The 26,298-nt window shown below is 41.9% G+C and overlaps 1 protein-coding gene across 1 annotated transcript; it reads left to right on the forward strand.

The window, feature by feature from the left end:
- The first annotated feature begins 4,742 nt into the window (after positions 1–4,742).
- DNASE1L3 (deoxyribonuclease 1L3) lies at positions 4,743–18,415 on the forward strand. The gene is made up of 8 exons (XM_077822437.1): positions 4,743–4,885; positions 9,445–9,533; positions 11,611–11,694; positions 12,432–12,544; positions 13,963–14,075; positions 17,103–17,260; positions 17,561–17,657; positions 18,293–18,415. Exons 1-8 carry the CDS (start codon positions 4,754–4,756, stop codon positions 18,413–18,415), a joined length of 909 nt encoding a protein of 302 aa, XP_077678563.1. The 5' UTR covers positions 4,743–4,753.
- Positions 18,416–26,298: the final 7,883 nt, after the last annotated feature.

Genomic DNA, 26,298 nt, shown 5'->3' on the forward strand with positions numbered 1-26,298 from the left:
TAGTCAAGATTGAAATTAACTTCCTTCTGTAAACCCAATTTTTAATCCCTAATTTTCCACTAAGGAAAGCAATTCTTGACATTTCACATGCCACATCTCAGCCAAAGGTAGACATTTTTCTGGAAAAGTTGGAAAAACAGAGATGGGGTTTTAAACTTTTGGCATTTAAATTTTTTCCTTATCATTGACTTTTTTTTTAAATGTCTTAACTGTTTTTGGCCCCTCATGTCTCCAAAACAGCCTCGCATGCTAACATCACATTTTTGTTGTAGACTTCTGAGAAGTGTCTTATTGTATTATTTTCTGAGGGTGAGGCTGCTGGGAGAAATCACAAAGGTATATATCATGTTATACTGGAAGGCAGAGCAGCAGCTGGGGCTGAGACAGAGTGGTGGGGCTGGGGCAGGAGCAGTCTGGAGCTGGGTGTCGTGAGCAGCTGGGGAGAGCCGGGGGGACCCTGGGCAGCGGGCCCAGCACAGGGAGACGCCTCAGACAGGAGGCTCTGCAGGCCAGACTCGAAGGGGGATTGGTAACCCCGACAGGGCGGAGGCAACGCTGGGAAGAAGGGCCCTGCCACCTAGAGCCTGTGGCCACCACCAGAGCGAGTGTCCAACCCACAGCATCCCTGCAACACAGCCAGGGTCTGAGAAGGCATCCTGGGATTTACAAGGAACAGACTGTGAACTGCCCGGACATTCCAGAGACACTATTTGTGATGTTCCCTGCCTCAGAGCAGGGTGATGTGTTTCCTTAACCTTTCTCATTTTCCCTTATTCTTTTTAAAATTAATTGTTGATTAAATAACTTGCATTTGCTTCAGATTGTATGTAATGATCAGTGGGTCAGAGAAGTGCCCAGAGCAGAGAGAGTACCCTGGAATGGGGACACCCTAGCCCCTGTCCTAGGTGACCACAGCAGGGTTGGGGATCAAGCCCCCCCAGGAATCCTGGGCCCAGCCTTGTTGGGGTTATGAGGACTCTGCCAGACAGGAGAGTGGAAGGGGAGTCCTCAAGGGCAGGGAGGCCACTGGGTAAAGGAAGTGGGAGCGAGGACTCGGATCCTTTCGCTAGCTCACTTCACCAGGGTAGTGCAGAAGCTAGGAAAGTTCCCCACAATAGTGGGACTATTCCCCCGCTTACATATAGAAGATTACACCAAGAACATAGGATAAGAAACGGGAGAGAAAAGTCAGCTAAGAGGAACAACCTTGCCAGGCCCCATTTTTGGTTAACCGCTTGGGCCAAAGGTCAACAATAATATCAGCACTTGTTGCAGGGTGTTTAGAAAGCACAGAATGACAAAAGGAAAACAGAAGGAGCCAAGTAGCTCAGAGGCAGATCACTTCACACTTCTGCACTTTTCTTTTGTGGATAATGTTGGCCCAGTGCTTCCTCACTGCTCCCTCCCTGACCAATTCTTGGCCAATTAAGCGCTACCCCTCACCAGCTTCACTGATCTCGGAGAGAAGAGCTGGAAGCCCAGGAATTGTAGCAAGAGGGTTTCCTCCCTCACACTAGTCAGCCCAGCCAGCAGGCCTGTTCTGCAGAACACCACCCCAGAATGCAGTGCAGGGAAGAGGGTTTGCTGGCTGGCTGTAGTGCAGAATGTACCACACACACTCTATAGTTGAGACCTCTGTTCCCCTCCAGAGCGGCTGCCATGGTCATGGCAATTGTACGGGTGTACTCAGAGAGGGCGGAACAGTCTAATAAGCACCTCCAGCCTTAGCCTTTTTGGGTGGGGTATGAAGCAATATTTTTCTCCCTTGTCCCTAGACTCTTGCTCGCAGTAACCAACTTCTGACCACAGTTATCTCCCTGCTATGCCCAGACCAAGTCTACAGATTTTGGGAAGGATTAGTGTGGGGATTCTTTGAGATACATAGCAAACTAAACTGCCTTTTTTCACGTATGTATGTGGCAGGGAGCAGCAGGGTGGATCTTGTACAGCTCGGTGACCAGGATTTTTCAAAAGTGGTTAGTGATTTGAGTGCTCATCTGATTTTCAGAAAATCAGACCCCTTTAAGGTATTTCAAGTTGTACACCAAAAATAAAGTCACTTTTGGAAATCATTACCTTTTGACTTACAGGGCTGCACAGTTTAAACATCAACAGAAAATACACCCCAACTACATAAGTTAAAAACTGCTTTTGCTTCCATTAATAAAAGGGAGGGTTACCTCAAGAACAGAATTTTTAGACAATGGTTTCTTTCTTTGAATTAAAAATACTTTTATTAATTAATATCACACTAGCAGGTAGCCTCTGCAGGGGAAGCATTGCTACGTATCTATTAGAAATTGTAAATTAATTTATAGTGAAAGTTAATTTACAGAGAATGTTTCCACTTCAACAGTATGTTGCACTGGGCAGGGTGGGCGAAATCTGGATTCCCAGCTAACCCTTCATCTCTTTCTTTCCTTCAGACCTGTCACTTTTTTTGATCTAGTCAGGATCACTCAACCACAAGTGCTGCATTTTATGCTAGTTCCATCTGTACCTAGTTAAAAAGATTTGAATCACCCACATAGACTTTTTAGCTTAACATATTGTCCTCTCAAGACATTTGGTAATTTGTACGTGAGAAGCTAAGAGTTGTCTTCATTCTTGGGCTAATTTTAGTTTGTTATTTATGTTTACTTACATTTTTGTTTGTGCAAGTCTTTCCAGTACTTGACTTGGATTGTTAGTATTTTTGCTGGTTTCTTTGGCTGTTTTTGCCTGTAAATGCCATTCTCTTGCCAAGATCATAGTGCATCCATCAGGTAAGTAGTAAGACATTTGCAGCCTTCATTCGGCAACTTGGCTGCCTGCCTCCCATTCCTCCTTCTGCTTTAAAATCAGGCAGATGGCATCCCGTCACATGAAGAGAACCATTTACACCTGTTATATCAGCTCCTACCCTTCCTGAAGCCACTGACCAGTTTGCTTCCTCTTTATTATCAGCAATGCACACAAGACAGCAGAATGGATTTTATGGCTTCAAAATGTTTTGGGCTGGTGTTTGTTGTCTTTTGAAAGAAGATGAAGAGGTGATTTGATCATGGTATATCATCACCTTCGGGGGTGAAAGTGCCAAGTACTAAAGAGTTCTTTAACCCAATGTAGAAAGGCAGAACAAGAAACAATGCCTGGAAGACAAATGCAAATTGGCAACAAGACACAAAGGTTTAACAGTGAGGGTGATTAACCACTGGAACAAATTATTAGGGAAGTGGTGGATTCTCCATCTCCTGATGTTTTCACATAAAGACAGGATGCTTTTCTGGAAGATATGCATTAGCCAAATACAAGTTACTGGGCTAAGTAGAGTGTAACTGCGTGAAATACTGTGGCCTGTGGTAAACAGGAAGTCAGACTAAATAGTCGAATGATCCCTTCTGCCCTTAAAAGTCTATTAATCTAAATTTCTCTGCTGTATATAATTCCAGTTGAATACAGCAGGAGTTAGTAATACACTGCATATCTGAGCACCAGGGGGAGCATATGGGATATGAAAAGAGGTGCAGTTGTTATACTTGTAGCCCAATCCTTCTTTCCAAACTAAGCAGTTCTTCTCCCTTCATGTTTACTCTTCAAAATCTCACTCTCATACCACTAATTCCATTTGGTGATTAGGCCTGATTCCTGAAAGGGTCTGCCAATGGTAATTTCCTAATGATCCTCAGGAGGTGCTCAGTGCTTAATAACTTTGGCAAAATGCTTACCATGTGCAACAACCCTCCAAACAAGTTAGTCTTGTCTCCAGTAGGACAGGACAGGCTTGCACTGTGGGCTGATGAATCTTAGCACAAATTAAAAACACTTTATTTCTCCCTGCAATTTACTCCAACTGTGCAACTTGCTTTCTTGAAGTGTAATTATTTATTATATTTTTACTTAGGTGCAGGTGAAATATTTCTATTACTCTACTGCAATAATTATGATAATCAAGAATGAGATGGAGAGAGAAAAATACAGTAATAGAACGGCATTTGGTCTTGCACAGAACCTCTCGGAGTCAGAGGCTCCAATCCACTATCTCATCTAATTTATCATTCTTATCACCACCTTCAATCCCCTACAGAAATCTGCCACTCTCTATTTGTTCCCCCTTGTAAGGCTCAGAATGCCGCCCCCCTCCACTGCACTCTGCCAATGCTCCCAGCGTTGCCCATCCATTTGACAGCTTCTAACACAACCACCTCCATCCCCTTTCATGCAGTCCCTTTTGCATGGTGTGACGCTGTGAGCTCATCAACAAGGTCCCTACCTTGCCTGCACATAAGTCCCTCTTCAAGATCCATTTCTCCCATGCTGCCTACAAGCTGACATTCACAATTTTTTCTATTGTTATTCCTGTTCCCTTTCCCTTGACTTCGGTCTATCTTTCTGTCCTCAACTTGGGGCAGTGATTTTCCTTCTTCAGGGTTTGGAAAACACCTAGCGCACAGCGGATGCTACTTCAAATAAATTAATAAGAATATTGGCAGTATTTAGTGCACGGGAAAAGGAATGCTGGGGCTCAAAAGTGAAAGACAAGGACCTTCATGCTGGGAAAGTTGGCTCTAAACTACTGGAGATCGCCTGAGGCAAAAGTTCAATTTATCAGTAGTTCCCTGTCACAATATAAAGAAACAAAGGAAAAAGAAGGAAGCCAGTAGTTCCTGTTAAGTGGTTAGTGACTGCTACAGTTAACTTCATTTAAATTACAGTCTGAGCAATACACACGCACACACTCCTCACCAGCACTCTTTGTCCAAGGACTTCAAAGATGTTCTGCATCTCTTTATTTTTGCTTTTCTTTTTCAATGCAACTCTGAGCATAAAAATCTGCTCCTTCAACGTGAGGTCTTTCGGAGAAGCAAAAAGTGCCAGACCTGAAGTCTTAGACGTCATTGTAAAGGTACGGTCATTTGATTAACCAAACATGGAACTCTCTTTGGACTTTTCAGCTAAATCATTCTGCAGGTTATTTTATCTTTACACACAAAAATTTCAAGTTAATGAATATCTGAGCATTTTGTACTGCTAATGGTAAAAATCAGTCTGTAGCCCAAAGCCACATGTCCAGGAAGTTTTATTTATAGAATAAAGTAACAATAGAAACTGCAGATGCAATTTCCTTCATAAAGTTAGAGTTAGGAGATGCTGGGAGTCTTTGATGCACAAGAAAAATATCTTGCCCTTTGAATCCACTGAGCCTTATTTACCTTATTTATTTAATCAATCATTACTCTGAAAGGCTCTTGTCTCACTAAGAAACGATCATCACAAGACATTCCCCTTAGCAGGAAAATATAGAGTCATAGATTCTAAAGCCAGAAGGGACCATTACGATCATTTAATCTGCCCTCCCATAAAGCACAAGCCATAGAATTTCCCCAAAATAATCCCTAGAGTGTAGCTTCTAGAAAAACATCCAATCTTGCTTTAAAAATTGCCAGTGATAGAGAATCCACCGTGACCCTTGGTAAATTGTTCCTATGTTTAATTACTCAGTTAAAAATGTATGCCTTATTTCCAGTCTGAATTTGTCTAGCTTCAACTTCCAGCCATTGGATTGTGTTACACCTTTCTCTGCTAGAGTGAAAAGCTAATCATTAAATATTTGTTCCCCAAGCAGAGATTTATAGATGGTAATCAAGTCACCCCTTAAACTCAAAGACCTCAATCCATTTATCTTACCAAAGAGAAGATTATCACTATAGGGCACGTTTTCTAATCCTTTAATCATATACACTATGTTGTTTAAACTGTTTCATAAGCGGGTACTATCAGAGCAGTGATTTAAAATTCAAAACCCGACTAATGTATTGCAAGAAAAACACATCATCACATTTTCAATGTGTTTCATGCATGAGGCCACTTAATGTTTTTAGAAGAGTACAGGTTAATTTGAAATTAAACCATAAATACTGAAACCTTCAGATCCATGAAAATTATGGATTGTAACTTCAAAGCCTTGTTTAAAGAGGTCATAATGATTTGGATGTGTCATTCTAGCAGTGAGAATGTATACACTTATTCCGAGCACTTAAAGGTGTAATTAAAGTATATTAGAACAGTGGATCTCAAACTAGAGGTGCCGCGTGTTCAGGGAAAGCCCCTGGCAGGCCAGGCCGGTTTGTTTACCTGCTGCGTCAGCAGGTTCAGCCGATTGAGGCTTCCACTGGCCGCGGTTCGCCGCTCCAGGCCAATGGGGGCTGCGGGAAGGGCGGCCAGCACATCCCTCGGCCCACACGTGCTTTCCCTGAACAAGTGGCACCCCTAGTTTGAGAACCACTGCATTAGAGCTTTGATAAGTAGAATTAGTCAGTTCTTACCTACAATTATTAATATGTCAGTGTGTATCCTGGGACCAATGTGGCTACAACAGAAGTCAGTCCAATAAATGATATTACCTCACCAACTTTGTCTCTCTAACATGTCTTGGGTAATTAGTTCTCCTGTTCTAAAGTAAAATGCTCTTACTCTCCTGTTTTCAGATACTATATTGGATTCATTTTACCTGCTAAAGGGTTACAGTAAGGATTGTTTAGAATTATGACTGGAGGCTTTACTCATGCAGGCATTCCTTACTCATAAGGGTAGTCCCATTGGGATTACTTATGTGAGTAAAGGTTTACAGGATTGGGCCTTTTGTCAGTGTTTTTATCTCCTAAATGTCAACTAAGCTAGAGAAGATTCTGCTTCCACTGAAAAAAATTAGATCAGCATATCCTCATTTGTCCCTTCCACATGGTCACAAAACTAAACCAGAAGGGATTTGCACTACATTTACTTACTTTGTAGCAGTGCTTAGTCTCTCCTGAAATTGGATCATTTCCAATTATCCTGCCAAAACAATACTTTATACCTCATTCAAGTTTCCTATTTAGAGCAACAAATGCCCTTTCATAAATAAAAAAATATTAATATAGAATAGCCACTGGATATCTGGGCTGGATCCTGGCCTCTGGTATTCTGCAGCACAAAGCACTATTTAATGCAGCTTTAACTGGACGGCTAAGGGTTTTCCAGTGTAGGGGAATCCCCAACTACTAGAGTTTGTTCTGTGCTACCCTTTTCCAGCTGTTGGGGGGCATGCTGGCATGGAGAAGGGATGTGGCCACATATTCCAGTGATCCTGTCAGTGTAATGGCTTCTTAAGAGCCATTACAAGCTAGCATAGGTTAGAGCTACCCTGTGCCTGTTCTAATTGATTGGGGTTCTTATGTGCCAGCCACTGTGTAAAAAGTAAAGAACTATTTAAATGAGCTGTTCCAGTCCCTTGGGTGCACAGTTGTGCCTGATTGTTCACAGATATTTGTGACTTGGTTTTTAGGTTCACCTTTTGTCCTACAATATTTACATTTAAATCTTTCTGATAGTCACTGTGATGGTCTGTACCTCAGAGGAACACCCTACACTCCCAGGTTCATCCTTATAAAATGATTGTGTGGTATTCAATGCAAAGTTTGTCATCTCAGGTGTCTTTGGAAGTCTCATGATGTACTGAGCATTGTTGTTATAGTAATGTTATAGGTTGTAATTTCATGTATATAGTTATGAGGCTGAAAATGTGTCCTCATGGCTTAAAACAAGCTCAGACAAAAATTCTCCATGAACAGAGGGGCAGTTCACACCTCATCAGGGCATGTATGGGACAAACCCAGCCCAACCTCACAGGAACAAAGGATACTGGCCTAGGCAGCAACAAAGGATCTGTTGCACTCTTGAGTGAGTTACCCCCCCTTCCTTTGGTCAGTTTGGGACTACGATGAGGTAATGCTCACCTGAGGCTGAAGGGGGGAGGCAAAGCCAAGAGGAAAGAAAGAACATGATAAAAGGGAGAGACGTTTGCCATGCTCTTCCTCTCCCTTCCACCTCCATCTACAGACATCACCACCAAGCAACTGAAGTGCTGATCAAAGGGGAGAGTCTGGCTGAAGGGCAAACAGCCAGCCTGTGGTGAGAAGCATCTAAGTTTGTAAGGGCACTGAAAGTGTTACGTTCAGCTTAGAATGTGTTTTGCTTTTATTTCATTTGACCAAATCCAATTTGTTTTGCTTTGACTTATAATCACTTAAAATCTATCTTTGTAGTTAATACATTTGTTTGTTTATTCTACCTGAAGCAGTGTGTTTAGTTTAAAAAGTGTCAGAAACTCCCCTTGGGATAACAAGCCTGGTGCATATCAATTTCTTCGTTAAATTGACAAACTCATATAAGCTTGCAGTGTCCAGTGGGCATAACTGGACACTGCAAGAGGGAGGTTCCTAGGGTTGTGTCTAGGACTGGAGATATTAGCTAGTGTCATTCGATTGCACAATCCAAGCAGCTTACATGCCAGAGGCTGTATGTGAACAGCCCAGGAGTGGGGGTTGTCACAGCAGAGCAGGGTAAGGCTGGCTCCCAGAGTCAAGGATGGGAGTGACCTAGCAGATCACCAGTCCAGATAACACCAGGGGAACGTCTCAGACACATGTAAGGAAAGAACAAATTCTAGAGATGCCAAGTAGTTAGAAAACCTCAGTGTTACATTCAGGTCTCCTGCTGTAACCGTATTTCCCTGATACACTGATATTAGTTCATCATTGTATTATAGTAGCACCCATAATGCCTTATGTCCAAACATAGTTAGTTACAGTACCTGTCCCACAAAGCTGACATTCTACGAGTCTAATCCTACAAATACATATGTGAGTAAATTTTCTCACACAAGTAGTCCCGATTACTCAGGGAACCAATGCAACTGTCACTGAAGTCAATGGAAAGACTCTTATTGGCTTCAATGGAAATTGGGTCAGGCACCGAGTAAAGTTACTTGTGTACGTAAGTGCTTGCAGGATTGGGTCCAAAGAGGACACAAGCTACAAAGGATGGGGAAGAAAGATAAAATGTAACAGAGGTTGATGGTCAGAACCACCAGCTGGGGAAGATGAGCAATGCGCTCTAGGGTTGCCAACGCTCCAGGATTGTCATGGAGTCTCCAGGAATTACAGATTAATCTTTAATTAAAGATTATGTCCTCTGATGAAACCTCCAGGGAGACATCCAACCAAAATCGGCAACCCTAGCTCTTGCCAGCAGCAGCTTGTCCATTTCCTCAGGAATTTTTTTTTAATGGGTTCATAATCAAAGGATTTTTAACACAAACAAACAACTCAGAGCAGTGGGTTCCAAACTACCAGCCACTTTGCTAACTTTCCAGCCAGCTGGGAGAAAAGGACATACCCTTCACCCATGATAGCTCCCACCACAGCTACTTTCCATCTACCTTCTAAACCTACCCCCAATTACGCATGTGACAGGCAGGACTCTGGATTACCCCTCATGCACTAGGGCTTGTGGAGGGGTAATTGTCCAGGTCACAATAATCAACAATCAATTTTTCTCTTTGTTCTTTTCAAAAATTTTCTAACCCTTGAAAATATACTGAGCGAAAACAGACTTTTAAGCCTTTGCTCTTTTCTGCTGCAGGTTATTTCTCGCTGTGACATCATGCTACTGATGGAAATAAAGGACAACAGCAACAAGATATGCCCTCTTTTAATAGAAAAACTCAATGGGTAAGGCAAACTACAAATGTGTATTCACTAACACAAGTACATGCAGAAAGGCAGAAGAGCTGGCAGAAAAACATAGGAATTGCCATATTGGACCATGGTCCCTCTAGTCCAGTCTCCTGTCTCCAACAGCGGCCAGCATGAGATGCTACAAATTAAGGTTCAAGAAGTGGGCAGATAGGTTTAGACCAATGAGGGCCAGATTACCCCTAATTCCTAATAGTTAGAGATGGGTTCATATGCTTTTTGTTAGCATAGACCAGAGGTGGGCAAACTACAGCCCACAGGACCATCCTGCCCAGCCCTTGAGCTCCCGGCTGGGGAGGCTAGCCCCTGGCTCCCCCCCTACTGTCCCCTCTCCCCCACGGCCTCAGCTTGCTGTGCCGCCAGCGCTCTGGGTGATGGGGCTATGAGCTCCTGCCAGGCAGCGCGGAGGCATGGCTGGCTTTGGCCGGGTGGCACAGCTGCCAGTCCTGGTGCTCTGAGTGGCATGATAAGGGGGCGGAGAACAGGGGGGTTGGATAAGGGGCAGGGGGTCCTGGGAGCAGGGGGCGGTTGGATGGGGCAGAGGTTTGGGGGGGGCGGTCAGGGGAGAGGGGGCAGTTGGATAGGCGTGGGAGTCCCAGGGGGCCTGTCAGGGGGCAGGGGTGTGGTTAGGGGTCAGGGCAATCAGGGGACAAGAAGCAGGGGGTGGGGTCTCGGGGGGCGGTTAGGGGCAGGGAGTCCTGGGAGGGGGCGGTCAGCAGACAAAGAGCAGGGGGGTTGGATGGCTCAGGGGTTCTGAGGGGGGCAGTAAGGGGGTGGGAAGTGGAAGGGGAAGGATAAGGGGCAGGGGCCAGGCTGTTTAGGGAGTCACAGCCTTCCCTACCCGGTCCTCCATACAGTTTTGGAACCACGATGTGGCCCTCAGGCCAAAAAGTTTGCCCACCCCTGGCATAGACTATTATAACTATGGATATTCCTGGTATCCATATAAAAATTCAATCTTTCTTTGATTTTTGCTAAATTCTGGTCCTCAAAACACCCTGTGGTAATGAGTTCCACAGTCTTAATTACAGAACATGTGACAATGTATTTCCTTTTATCTATTTTGAATTTTTCCACCTTTCAATTTAATCGAATGTCCCCGTTTTCTTGCATTGTGAGACAGGGAGAACAGACACTCATGATCTACCTTCTCTAAAGCATGCATTATTTTATAGATTTCTGTTGTGGACCTTCTTTTTTGCCTCCTTCCTAAGGTAAACAATACCCATTGTTTCAATCTATCTTCACATGATAGCTTTACAAAACCCCTAATCATTCTCATCACCTTTGTCCAAACCCCTCTAGTTCTGCAATGCCCTTTTTGAAATGGGCTGACCGGTACTGCACACAATACTCTGACATGGGAAGGAAAGGACAGATACAAAAGTCCACGTGATCTGCTAAGCACCAGAGCACTCCATTGAAGAATCAGGTCTTTAGACTGAAATATCTCAGATTGAACTTCATGCATAAAAAAAATACAGTAGAAGAGAACTAGCCTCTTTGACTGGTTTACTGAAGAAGACTAGCAACAAAATAATTTACAAGCTAATTTTGAAAAAACGTGTCTGATTAGGGTGGGATTCAGTAGGTCTAAAACTAATGCATCCTGGGAAATAAGATGAAGAAAGAAAAAGAAAGAAAGACTTGGCTGACAGCATACAAAAAAGGGGGAATTAACTTTTAGCTAGAAATAGTCTTTGCTGGATAAAAATAATACTGAGATTAAAAACTATATCCCTGTAAGTTTCTGCTCTAGAAAATGTAATGCATATATGGATGGACGGAAGTGAGGCACAGGAAAAGAATAGAAAGTACAGTACAGAGCATAAAGCCTGAGGTTAAAAAACGCAGCATGAGAGGTGTAGAAAAAAACAATGTGAATAATACAAGATAATACCAAAGATAGGGGTTTTTTAGGTGACTTATCTCTGTAACCCAGCACAAGAAGTCAGTGCTCCAGACCCTCTTACATGTGTTTACTAATATAAGATTAAATAGAAACCCAGACCTTTATAGAGACAGAAATCTACTTAAAATATTCTCTTTCTAGTCAGTCCCAAGAAGAATATGACTATGTGATCAGTAAAAGGTTAGGAAGAAAGTCCTATAAGGAACAATATGCTTTTATCTATAGGTAAGTGAATTCCATACCTTATATTTCTGTCTCCGTTTGCGAACTATTCTTATATAGTAGACAGATTACAAACTAATGCAGAACGCAGCTGCCTGCTGGCTTCCCCGTGTCAATGCCAAAAAGCCTATCACACTAGTTCTCACACTACTACACTAAATTCACATTCACTTCCAATTACAAGTCAAGATGTTGACTTTGATACAGAAAGCCCTATACAAGGAGGGTTCTGGCCGTGTGAAACCCTGGCCCCTCAGTGGCAAAACTCCCATAATTTTCAATTGGGCTAGGATTTCCTCCCACATCTCTCCCTATGTCCCGTCATGACAGCAGTGATCCATACCTGCCAACATCTTTAGACAAAAAGAATAGTAGATTTTTAATGTGAATAAATTGAGTTGGGCCTGGCCTATCTTGAAGATTTGCCCTAGTTACAGCCATCAGTGTAGCTGTACCTGTTCAACCTCAATGTAGACAAGCAAAGGTGCTATTCTGGCCAGCCTTCAGTCTCTGGAAGTGAAGGAGATGGGATGGTAACTCTGAGCTAGAAATCACGGTTGATGTTGAAATGTACTGTTATTCTACTGACATATTGAATAGGAATTTTATTAAGTCTTCACAACTGCAGTGTAATGTAGCTTTTGCTACTAGCCAAGAAATTACAAAGTGACCAAACTATGACCAAACTATTAGTAAATGTGATATCTAATATTCTATTGATGGGTTAAATTACTTTGCAGATCAAATGTGGTGTCAGTGAAGGAAACCTATCAGTATCCAGATATTCAGCCTGGAGATGTAGATGTTTTTTCTAGAGAACCCTTTGTTGTCTGGTTCAAGTCTCCAAAAACTGGTGAGAAGTTGCCAAGATCTTATTGTCCTCTCTCAAAGTTTTTATAAAATGAGAAAATAATGAATGAAGTCAAGTTTCACTACACATAGGGTATCTCAGGATTTGGGCAGCTTGCTGTAGGAGTCTGAGATAGCTAGACTTATCCTCATATGAAGCTTGGATTTTGGTATTTAGAACCTACTTTAATTGTAAGATTGTTGACAAGTTTGCAGACTTGGAAGGAAACTTCACTGCACTGGGCCATGTCATCCCTTCCACTGGGCGACATGAAGTGGGTAAAAAGGGCAGAAATCCCAATCTGAAGGCCCTATTTCTTAGTAGGATAGAGTTCACATTGCAGGGCATAATTCCATAAGACATGGAGCACACACCTGTCTCATGGACATTATCAGAGGCTCAACATATCTGAGGATAAGGCTCTAATTCCCCTAGCCATCAGAGGCAGAGAAGAAAAAGGTCATCAGTGATTGACTTCCTCAGAAATACAAACTGGACCTAGGTCTCCCACATATTTAGGTTTCTGTTGATATGATATAAATGTGATTTGTGCTGATGATGCAACAATCAAAGTTAGTATTGGTACTGGTTGTCCATAGGGCTCTCATTTCCTTATAGGTCCAGTAACACAAATTGACGACATATTCTAATGAGCAAAATAGATAGAAGTGGGGAACTAAGTGCAATCCTTCTATTAAAATTTGGCTAAAACCAGAAATAAGTACTTGGAGAAGAATATTGCAACCTTATGCTGTATCCTTTTCAACTGAAAGGAAAACATACAAAAATGAGTTTTCCATTATGTAAAACCCTAAAATGTGCAATATATGTCAGGTTAGTGATCACGGTCTTTTGAATGAAAATCTAGCAGCTGGACTATTAAAGTTCAGATATACAAGGTGCTGAGCACTTGTCCTGATCCAGTAGAACACTTAAGCAAACACTTAATTTTATGCATGTGAGTGACTCCATTGGAGTCAATGGGATTATTTTGTGTGCCTAAGTGTTCTGTTGGATCAGAGCCTGAGTGCTCAACACCTTGCAGGAACCAGACTTAATAGCTCACCTGCTGGAATTCCTATCACCGTGATCACGAATGCTGCACACAGCGCCCATTTAAGAGAGATTTTTCCATAATGGAAAAACATTTTGTACACTTTCATGTCAGTTGAAAGGTCAGATCCATTAGTCTGACAGACACCAGGGGCTAATGTGCTTAAGATAAGATGCTTAATGATACAGGCTATCATTCGTCCTCAGACTAACTACATTCCTCAGTATAAAAAGTTGTACGAACGAAGTATTTTTATTAAACACCACACATTTTCATTTCAAACTGCTTTTTCTTATCTTGATGATTATTTTTATATAGGTTAAAAATCATTTAACCTATTTCCCTGTGAATTTGCTTTGTTTAAAAGTTGTTAAAGAATTCGTGATAATCCCTCAGCACACCACACCTGAAACAGCTGTGCGGGAAATTGATGAGCTTTATGATGTGTATTTAGATGTCAAACAGCGCTGGAAATCTAAGGTGAGTCATAAGTAAGCTCACATATTTATACTGCTAAACATAGATTTGAGACAGAAAGAATGTAGTGACATTGAATCATTTTGGTGCCAACATTATGAGGCTCGTGATTTCAAAACTGTTGATGCAGTTGTTAAGAAACTGACACATTTTCATATAGTTCTACACTTTCTGATCAGTAAATCGGATGTCTCTGTAGAAAGTGTGCTTCTTAAAGTGTCTTCTCCCTCACCCTTGTGTTCTGCTCCTGAGAATGCACAACTGCAATCTGGTTCAAAGTCAGTCTAACCAGGCCAATCTTACCACAGGTAATTAAACAGATGGAGTTTCAAAAGTGACAATTACCTGAAAATGGTGTTGCCATACCAGGAACTTATTGACCACTATCTTACTTCGGAGACACAGAATATCCTCCAGGAAAAGCAAATGTATCAATTTCTGCTCTATGTCTGTTCTTCTCTCTCTCCCACCACCCTGGTACTGACATAGTAAGAGAGTGATTTCCTGGCATAGTTAGAGATCCTGGTTCTGATCTCTTTTTAAACTGGTGTAAATCAGGAATGACTTCATTGAAGTCCATAGATCTACACCATTGTAAAACCAAAGACTCTGAGATCAGAATAAGGTTCACTATACTTGACACGGAAGTTTAGCTCATTGCCTAATCTACTGTGGTATCCTGTCCCCAGCAATGAGCCATATATAACATTTCAGAGAAAGAAACAAATGCACAATGTACCTAAACCAATGGTCCAATGCTATACACTGGGGTGGAAAATTCCTCCCTGATCCCCAGAGACAACGAGTTGGAGTCCTCATTAGTTGACCGTATATAGCCACAAATGTTATTAATGGGCATAAAAACATCTGATACTATTTTTAATATTCATCCTCATTACCTGATTACACCACGTGGCAGTGAATACTACAGCGAGAATAAAGTATGCTGTGGGATGGTGATATTTGCTCTAAATTCACTGACCTTTCATTGATGGCTCCCTTGTTCTGCTATTATGAGACAGGGTAAATAGAAAACAGCACTTTCCATTATATCCTTCATCACTCAGAACATCAACTAAGTCGCTTCTAATACTTTCCTTACCAACAGTAGCTTTGGCAATATCTCATACCTTTAGCCATTGTTGTTGCATCTCTCTCTGATCTCCACTATGTTTTCTTTATGTGGGTGGACAGAGTACTCCGGCATTCCAAGCTTTTTAAAGGGGCAAACATCTTTAATGAGCTCTCTGCTCCAGCTCTCATGTCCCTCCCTGCACTGCACCCTGTCCATTCACCCACTGAAGAATCCAGCAAGTTTAGAGCCCATCGAAAGTGTATGAGAAGTCTGGACTGAGCCTCCCTGCATCTCCCATAGCGTGCATTACTGTATCTCATGCATCCGACGAAGTGGGTATTCACCCATGAAAGCTTATGCTCCAATACGTCTGCTAGTCTATAAGGTGCCACAGGACTCTTTGCTGCTTTTACAGATCCAGACTAACACGGCTATCCCTCTGATACTTGGATCTAACATTGTAACTGTGTCTAACAGTCAAATGAAACCCAGTTGCTGAAAGCGTCCTCCTAAGTTGTGTACAAGTTCTGAATCTGCACAGATACACACACAGGCAAACACTTACATACGTGCTTATCTTACATTTGTAAAGCTACGCACAGACAAACATTTTGCAGGACACAGAATGCTTTTCTTTATTGCTCTTTGAAATGTCTATTTTGGAGACACAATTTAAGTGGCATCAAGAACTGGGCTCATCATGTGCACAATGCAAAAGATGTGGGTTCTTAAATATTATTTGGGGCCAATTAAACAACATATAGTTTGGCTCCAACACCAAATCTAAAGAAAATAAGCATTCTGAAAAACTTTCCCAGCTTGCTTTGCTGCTTTCATTTCCAGCCCTCTGCTCACCACATTACCTACAAGTATTCTGTTCTCAGAGATGGAATATCTGCCAATGAAACTCCCAGAATAAAAATTACAGCTGCTGTTCAGAAAGAAACCTATATGTATATCTAAATCTCTGTATATCTTTGTACAGTGAAATATGGGCTCTGCAAATAGGATGGTGGATTTTTTTTTTCTTTTAAACTATATGCCAACGTTGAAAAAAAATCTCATTCCTTTCTTTCTCTCTCTCTCTCTCTCTCTCTCGCACACACACACACACCCACACACACGCTTACTTCCTACGTAATAACAAACAGGTATTTAAAGATTCTTTATATCTAATTAGATGTCAGGCCAAATCACACCTATAGATCTGAACCTCCTACCCATGCAAATATTGGTTTGGAGCTGAGTTTGCAATTTCAGTCTTTCCATAATGGACCAGATCTGAGCAAGGAGTTTGGAATTTGAATCTAGTGTCATCGGACACTACTGTAATAAATACATAATATAACTAGTAAATCAATGTTAAGATTACTTCTAAGCCAAATTCATCCTTTATGCAATCTGTGGACATCACTGGAGTTATAGCTGGGGTGGTATAGCCGGTCTGATGACTTCAGTGGAAGCAGGATCAGACCCTCTATATTAATCGTATCTATTTCAGTAATACTCAGACGGAGGCTTATGAGCCACAAGTGGCTCTTTAATATGCCTCCTGTGGCTCACCGCAGCACATGATATTAAAACACTGTGAGATTTAAATTATTAACCAGTCTAAGTTATTAACCAATCAGGATGCTTTTACTATGTTATTAACCAATTGTATGATAAAATAATAATACTTGCTCAGTCATGTTGCTGTGAGAATAATTATATATTTCCCATCATACTGTTTAACTAAGAATAGTACTATAGTAAATGAAACAATGAATTCACATGACTGTGGCTCTTTTGGGTAATATTGATCGCTAGTTTGGCTCCTGAACCACTGAGGTCTGAGTATCGCTGATCTATATATTTTAAGCATCCATCTCTGTCTTCACTGGAATTTTTAAAATGGTGTCTTTAAGGATTTATTGCTGATAATTTAGCTTGTGTCTTACAATCCTGCCTTTCAGAACTTCATCTTCCTGGGGGACTTCAATGCTGGCTGTGGTTATGTTCCAAAGAAGCACTGGAAGAACATCAGGCTGAGAACTCACTCAGAGTTTGTGTGGCTAATTGGTGACAAAAATGACACAACAGTTAGGAACAACACAAACTGTGCATACGACAGGTAACAATTGACTTGAGAAACATTCAGTGAGGATCCTCAAGGTAGAAAGCACTATGCCTGGTAAGGTATTTGCAGGATACTAGGTCACGTGAGATGGAGGGAGTACCACAGAGACATTGGGAATGGCCAGCGTTGCACTAAAGAAACCCTGGTGTTGGTTACTCCATTATCGTGTCATTATTTTGCTAAATCACTCAAGCACTCACCACACAACATAGTTACTTTTTTTTTTAAATCTTCAAAATCAGACACATGTCTAGGAGCATTAGCCACCTCTGAATGACTCTTCGCTTCTTTTAGAATTGTGATCCAGGGTGAAAAGCTCATCAGTGCTGTTGTCCCAAACTCCGCTGATATCATTGATTTTCAAAAGGCCTTTGGAATGACTGAAGAGCAGGTATGGCTTCCTTTTTGGTTTTTCATTACAGGACCATATGCAGTGCTTAAATAATGAGTTTGCCAAATAAAGAATATTCTGATTTTGGATGGTACATGTTGAATAAATTGTCTTCTAATCCACAGAGGCAATGTGCTACATCTCTGTAAGCCAATCTAGCAGCTGGCTCCAAGAGAGGACTCTCAGCTTCCGTAGTTGTCTGGTTAAATGTACCTGCTAAAAGCACAGTGGGTTAGCATATCACAATAGAGTGGGAAAGGTCTTTTTGGAATGGTGAGGCATAATGGCAGAGCTCCTGTAAGACGACTCACTGTCTACTGGTACTCTGTCTTGAAGAGAAACAGTAATGTTTCGATGTCCAGCAAACAGACACAATAAAGCAACCAACTATGGCCCTATTTATAAAAACAGTCTTAGCTTCATTTCCAGGTATAAAACCTTTACTTTCACAGGAATCACTTCACCTACCACTGAAATGCAGCCACCCCTAGAATAGAATATGGCAGATAGCTAACAATGCATAGCAGCACTGCACAACAGCACAGGAATAGGACACGAAGGGAAGAATACTCGTATCCAACTAGAGCTGTGGTTTGTGCTACCCACTGTGAATATATTTTTTTTCAACTTCGCAGGCTCTGGAAGTTAGTGATCACTTTCCAGTAGCATTTGAGCTGAAAACTGCTCGGGGTTTCCAACTAAGATCACTTGCTGCAGAGAAAAGAAAAACAAGAAATCTACACCATTTGTCTTCCTAGGCACACTGGATTTTCTTGCTATCATCCTTTGTGTGTACATTGAAATAATAAAAACACATCCCAAACATTCACTGTAAAACAGATAATATTTAAACCTTCACCTAGTTGCACTCTCTCCTGATGCAATATTTAGTAGAAAAATCCAAAACTTTGTTTATATTTGAAATATCATCTAGGAAAATGAATGAAGTCTGTAGATTATTATAAGCTAACTAAAAATAAATCAGCTAAAATTAACATTGCTGAATTCTTGTCATGCTAAATACAAATGTAGTGAGATATTTTAATGTGAAATGCTTTCACACACTCTACTTCTAGGCCTGTTGGACTGAGAAGTCTGTTTATTCATATTTGGTCTAGATTTCTGACATTCCTGTTTTGTCATACAGGTAAAAACTTTTAGTGTCACGGGCTCAGAATAGTGCTACCAGGGTAGCAAGACTTGCAGTATTCTCTTATTCTGCTCTTTAGGACAGATCAACTAACTTCAACTGAGCTATGGCAGTTTACACCAGCTAAAGATCTGCCCCATTATCCCACCTTGTTTCAGAATATAGGTAAAACAGGGCAGAATGAATCAAAGCATCCAAAGCAGTGAGCATATCCTTCATTTTCCTTCCCCCAGCCCAACTTATTTTATTTAGACTGAGAATTTCTATTTGTTCTCCCATCCATCCATGTTGGACATATATATGGAACTCCAGCTTGTGATGGTGCAAGTTATTCGTGTGAATCAAAGTGATCCTAGACCCCCAAACTTTTAAGCAAGGGCAATTCTTTATGGGAAAGTTGCTTAGCCCCCTGAAAGATGGGCTCATTCTGGATATGCTAACAGAACCGTACCAGATGACACTATCATTTGTGCTGATTTATTAACAGAAATAACGAACATTATATTTTAGAGCCAGCAGTAAGACTAGGGTTAAAGTGAAATAAACCTGCTCATGACAATACAGTGATAGGAACTAGTACAATTTTGCTAAGTCAATACATATAGTTTTACCAATTGATCTCTACATTCATGGTGTGCTGTGCTAGAGACACAGAATCCATTTTCTCCTGCAGAATGATGGCTTTGATTCCAAAAATGACATCTCCTTAAAAAAATCCATTTCCCTTTCCTGCATGAAAGCAGCCAAGAAGTAACAATGCCCTGTTTGTTCTCACTCCATAGCCATCCAGTCACTCCTCCTGCCATTAACATAGATCCTTCCTCACATACACCCCACAGGTGTAACTGCCACAGGAGAGGTTTTTTGTGGACTCCCTCAATAGCGCCAGGTTTTGATTTCAAGTACAAACTGATTATTTCAGCACTGATTTCTTGTAGGCTTAAACAGAAATTAATTGCATTTTCCCCCAGAGCTTTCACAGCAGAAAACACTGCAGTATCATAGATTTAAAAACTGCAACGGGTAATATTATTCAATGCCACAATGATCTTTTTCCTCAAACAATCCCATATAGCTTTATTTAGATACCTGAGCCTGTTGGGTGAAAGACTTGTGAAAGCTGTCAATTTAACTGGGCAGTTTGAGGAATTAATTAAGAACACCACCCTTACTTCCCAAGTCAATGCTCTCAAGTATTTTGTAGATTGGCAGAACGATGGGGCAGGAAGGAAGGCAAATAAGATACAGTTTTTAAAAGGAAAACAAGGATTGACCTATGTGGAAGCTTATTCCATGTGGAGAATGGATCTGAAGACAGAAGCTAAGAGTATAATCGATCAAGTCAATGTGAAAAAACTAAACACTGCAGGAATTAGTCCTAACAGGACACAGTTCCATAATCTCCCTGATTATACTTAGGGCCCTACCAAATTCACAGCCCATTTTGGTCAATTTCACAGTCATAGGAATTTAAAAATCGTAAATTTCATGATTTCAGCTATTTAAATCTGAAATTTCAGGGTGTTGTAATTGTAGGGGTCCTGACTCATAAAAGAGTTGAGGGGGAAGGTATGTTGCGGTACTGCTTCCCTTACTTCTGCGCTGCTGCTGGCAGGGGTGCTGGGCAGCTGGAGAGCGGCAGTTGCTGGCCAAGAGCCCATCTCTGAAGGCAGAGCCGCTGCCAGCAGCAGCGTAGAAGTAAGGGACGGCATGGTATGGTATTGCCACCCTTACTTCTGCGCTGCTGCTGGCAGGGCGCTGCCTTCGGAGCTGGACGCCTGGCCAACAGCTGCCACTCTCCGGCTGCCCAGCTCTGAAGGCAGCACAAAAGTAAGGGTGGCAATATTGTGACCCCCCCCCCCCTAAAATAATCTTGCGACCCTCCTGCAACTCCCTTTTGGGTCAGGACCTCCAATTTGAGAAATGCTGGTCTTCCCATGAAATCAGTATAGCATAGGGTAAAAGCACACAAAACCAGATTTCATGGGGTGGGAGACCAGATTTCATGGTCTGTGACATGTTTTTCATGGCAGTAAATTTGGTAGGGCCCTAGTTATACTGCACTAAAGGCAAAACACAGCCAGATTTAGAACAATTATTTGCATTGTAAGTTTTATTAAATGCCACTATCTGATACCAGTTGTGCTTCATTTAAAGGTTACTCTACAAAAATCATCATAACATCTGGACCTCAAGACTTATTGTACATTATCTATTTCCTTTGTGGCTTTCAGAAAGTAATGTAAACAGAAATAAGTATCACTCAGATAACAAACATGGATATCTGCAATGACAAATGTACTCACAAAAATACCACAATATTTTACTGAGGTGTTTTATATGCTTTGTCTTCAGTTGTAAACTTGAATAAAATCCTTGATGCAAAATGGGGGGGGGGGGGGTAGACAATACAAATTGTCATTAATATTCAGGCTTCAAACATGAAGACACCTGACTTCACTCTTTAGATACAATTGTCTAGAGGAGCTTCTAGCAATTGTAGAGAAATGTTCATACTCAAAACAGTGCTCATGCAGATGGGTTCATGATGGGATGGGATGTAGTTTTGTTGCAGAGCTCCGAGAAGATATATTACGCAGATTCATAATAATCCGTTGGGGTTGGGGTGATAGCAAAGTAGGCATTCAAAGTTTCAGTGGTTTGTGATATTATGAGATCTTTCAATAGGTCTATAGAATAGGACATCAGTGTTCTTGTGTTGTACTCTTTAAATTTAACAGAAAATATTACAGATGTATCTTAATATGCTTAACATTTTGTGTACTACATCACTTTTCTCACCAGAGGGAGGAATATCTATTTTTTCTCCCGGAAAGCAGCTTTTAAAAATTTAAAAGCTTACAGAATTCTTGATTTATTCTGTAGACAAAATACGTTTCTCTTGGGCTTCATCAGCTTTTTAGCTGAATGAGGCCGCTTGCGCTTTATGATCAAACAGGATTTTTGCACTAGAAAATGAAGCTTTCATAGCTTCAAAAATGGCCCCCCGAGGCTTGCTCCTCAGCAGGCCAGGACCAATATTATGGCTGAGTGAGAAACAAAGAGGCATTTCTGGAGCTAAAAATCTATGTTTTCGCTGCAACAATCCTACCAGAGCAAGAACAAAGTGCAAATCAAATTTTATTAGAAAAAATTAAAAGCCCAGTGCTGCAATTGTGACTCCAGAAAAACTCCCATGGTCTGCAATGAGGTTATTTCCTAGTGTCTCCAATGGGATTACTGCCTGAGTTTGGATTGCAAAGATTATACTAACAAAGGAGTGATTCCTGCAGAGCTGCCTCATTCCAGGTGTGAGACTGGAGTTGTACAATATCCATTCCCATCAAAACTATCTGCTTTCAGACTCGGGAAAGTATATTTTGACATTTAAAATGAGCTAGCCTTTTCCTCCATTCACTTTTCAGGGCCCCGTTCCTTCCCCAGGAGCATGGTCTGTCCTCATTCTTAGCATGGCAGTGCCAGATGCCATGCTCCTGGCATGGCCACTCAACACTTTTGCTAGCTATGTGTCTGTTATCTTTTGTAAGGGCCCAGTCACATGAGAGGGTAAGAGCTCTCAACTCCTATTGGTTTGAATACTGTAAGAATACAAGGCTATCTTGCCCCCTCCTGTGGGAATGCCCAGAGGATTTGGGGAGGAGGAAAGCTTTTCAAGGATCCCCTTGTGGACTTTCCCACACATGATCCCATCAGTGAAAGGGACCTGCTTTTCCTTTGGCCAAATGGATTGCAAGCCTGCCCCCAAGCTATGTAGATCCCAAGGTATCCCTAGGCATGGAAGCCTCTCTAGAACCTCCTTCTGCTCCCTGGAAATGCAGTTCCAATGAAACCACACCATCAGGACCTCCACTGTCCCCAGCTGCCTCTAGGAGACCCCTTAGGGGAGAAGTACGGAAAAGCCCCTTCAGAAAAGGTAACAGCAGATTTGGGCGTTTTTATAGAAGATATGTTCTAGCTCATATAGGAATTATTTCAGAGAAGTTCTATGGCCTGTGTTATGCAGGAGGTCAAACTAGCTGATCACAAAGGTGCCTTCTGGCCTTGGAATCTATGAAGACAAGGCAATATAGCCCCATGCTAATCTCTGCAGGGCCATTTGGGGGCAGAGCAGGTTCTCACAGCCCCAGCCAATGTGGGCAGCTTACTACCAGCCCCGTGCCTTTCCAGTACCATCCACTACCCCAAGCAGATCCTGGAAGACATGCTGTTGCAGCAGCACCTGCCCTGACCTCTCCATGGGGGGGAGAGAGATCAGGTCCATATGTAGTCTCCTTGGTGCACAGATCAGGAGGCAACAACCTGGACGCCAATTTATACAGTTTCCTGTTATATATAAAGACTAAAATAGTTGGGCAATACATTTCCCCTACAGTGTTGTGAACCCAAAATAGTGCATCATGCTAGTGCATTACGTGGGAAACTCAGCTCAATGCAGAGAGACTCACGCAAGCTGCCACCATAAGACTAGTTTCAGAGTAGCAGCCGTGTTAGTCTGTATTCGCAAAAAGAAAAGGAGTACTTGTGGCACCTTAGAGACTAACCAATTTATTTGAGCATAAGCTTTCGTGAGCTACAGCTCACTTCATCGGATGCATGCAGCAGAAAATACAGTGGGGAGATTTTATATACACAGAGAACATGAAACAATGGATTCTGGGTGGACTGCTCCTGAGGGTCGAAAAAACAGACTAGATTTCTACATAGAGTGCTTCCGCTGACGTGCACGGGCTGAAATTGTGGAAAAGCAGCATCACTTGCCCTATAACCTCAGCCATGCAGAACACAATGCCATCCACAGCCTCAGAAACAATTCTGACATCAATCAAAAAGGTTGACAAAGGAGGTGCTGTTGTCATCATGAATAGGTCGGAATATGAACAAGAGGCTACTAGGCAGCTCTCCAACACCACTTTCTACAAGTCATTGCCCTTTGATCCCACTGAGGGTTACCAAAAGAAACTACACCATCTGCTCAAGAAACTCCCTGAAAAAGCACAACAACAAATCCACACAGACACACCCCTAGAACTCCGACCTGGGGTATTCTACCTGCTACCCAAGATCCATAAACCTGGAAATCCTGGACGCCCCATCATCTCAGGCATAGGCACCCAGACAACAGGACTGTCTAGCTATGTAGACTCCCTCCTCAGGCCCTACGCTACCAGCATTCCCAGCTATCTTCAAGACATCACTAACTTCCTGAGGAAACCACAATCCATCAGTGATCTTCCTGAAAACACCATCCTGGCCACTATGGATGTAGAAGCCCTCTACACCAACATTCCACACAAAGGCAGACTACAAGCCGTTAGGAACAGTATCCCCAATAATGTCACAGCAAACCTGGTGGCTGAACTTTGTGACTTGGTCCTCACCCATAACTATTTCACATTTGGGGACAATGTATACCTTCAAATCAGTGGCACTGCTATGCATACCCGCATGGCCCCACAGCATGCCAACATTGTTATGACTGATTTAGAATGCTTCCTCAGCTCTCATCCCCTAATGCCCCTACTCTACTTGCGCTACATTGATGACATCATCATTTGAACCCATGGAAAAGAAGCCCTTGAGGAATTCCACCATGATTTCAACAATTTCCATCCCACCATCAACCTCAGCCTGGACCAGTCCACACAAGAGATCCACTTCCTGGACACTACGGTGCTAATAAGCGATGATCACATAAACACCACCCTATACCGGAAACCTATTGACCGCTATTCCTACCTACATGCCTCCAGCTTTCATCCAGACCACACCACACAATCCAGTGTCTACAGCGAAGCTCTACAATACAACCACATTTGCTCCAACCCCTCAGACAGAGACAAACATCTACAAGATCTCTATCAAGCATTCTTATAACTACAATACCCACCTGCTGAAATGAAGAAACAAATTGACAGAGCCAGAAGAGTACCCAGAAGTCACCTACTACAGGACAGGCCCAACAAAGAAAACAACAGAACGCCACTAGCCATCACCTTCAGCCCCCAACTAAAACCTCTCCAACGCATCATCAAGGATCTACAACCTATCCTGAAGGACAACCCATCACTCTCACAGATCTTGGGAGACAGGCCAATCCTTGCTTACAGACTATTCCTCACACGTTCTTGTCAGCTGCTGGAAATGGCCCACCTTGATTATCACTACCAAAGTTTTTTTTCCTCTCCTGCTGGTAATAGCTCACCTCCCCTGATCACTCTCGTTACAGTGTGTATGGTAACACCCATTGTTTCATGTTCTCTGTGTACACAAAATCTCTCCACTGTATTTTCTACTGCATGCACCCGATAAAGTGAGCTGCAGCTCATGAAAGCTTATGCTCTGATAAATTTGTTAGTCTCTAAGGTGCCACATGTACTCCTTTTCACCTTAGGACTAGAAACCCTCTCTCTCCTAGACCCTCAGTGGGGCTGGAGAGCTCATGAGCATCACCAGATTGAGCTTCATCTGTATTCAGTCTTGAGAGGGGCTTCCAGGGGCTGTGGAAGCCTCCTCAAGGGGATTCTGAGACAGGCAGAAGCCAGCAGGTGAAGCTCTGAGCACATGTTTACACTGGAGCTATGTAGGCAGTGTAATGGCACATGGCCTCAATTCAGATAGTCCTGACCTCCTTGTCACTATCTCAAGGTTGGATTCTTCTAGAGTCCAATCCCCTGCTTTGACAAGCAGCATCACTCACCACCAGAAAAATTCAGAGGAAGTTCTGGAAGGAGAACTTTGAGGTACTTCCTGACTTCTCCATGGGGTTTTCAGAGAGTTCCAATCTGACCGTGGGCATTTTGTATTTAGAATGTAAACATTATGAAAGATGGATGTAATTATGCTACTGCACAAGTCCCAGCAAACCATCCCTCCCCCCACCCCAAAAATCTATATCCAACTTCTGTTTAAACATGTGGGCTTTGATTTGGAGTTCTCACTGCTGAACACCAACGCCTTAATTAGCACATCCTATCAAGTTTGACTTCTAAAGGGTTAATTAATACAACAACACTTTCATTATTTATTATGCAGCTGTGAATTTCCTTTCCAGGCACTAGCTTGCTTTTAATTTCCATTATGACCATAAAAATCACCATTATACATAAAGTATAATTGTATAATTATAATAATTTATAATAAATTATAATAAATTATAAGTATAATAATTTATAATATACAATAATTATATATAAATTATAAAGTAATTATACATAAAGTATAATTGTACAGTTGCCTTATACATAAAGTATAATTGTAAATATAGAGGTTACAGGTTCAGTTTTAAATCAGTTGTGACAATGGAGTCACAAACACCTATTTAATGGTGATGTACTATATAAATATTGGCCTGTGAAACACCCCCTTTTGCCCATGCAATCATCTTACCAACCACAATTTTCAGTGAACCCATACACAAAAGATAATAATAGGCTATACTTTGTCAGATATAGCCCCTGATCCTACAGACAC

This window comes from Eretmochelys imbricata, chromosome 7 (assembly GCF_965152235.1).
Source record: "Eretmochelys imbricata isolate rEreImb1 chromosome 7, rEreImb1.hap1, whole genome shotgun sequence".
NCBI lineage: Eukaryota > Metazoa > Chordata > Testudines > Cheloniidae > Eretmochelys > Eretmochelys imbricata.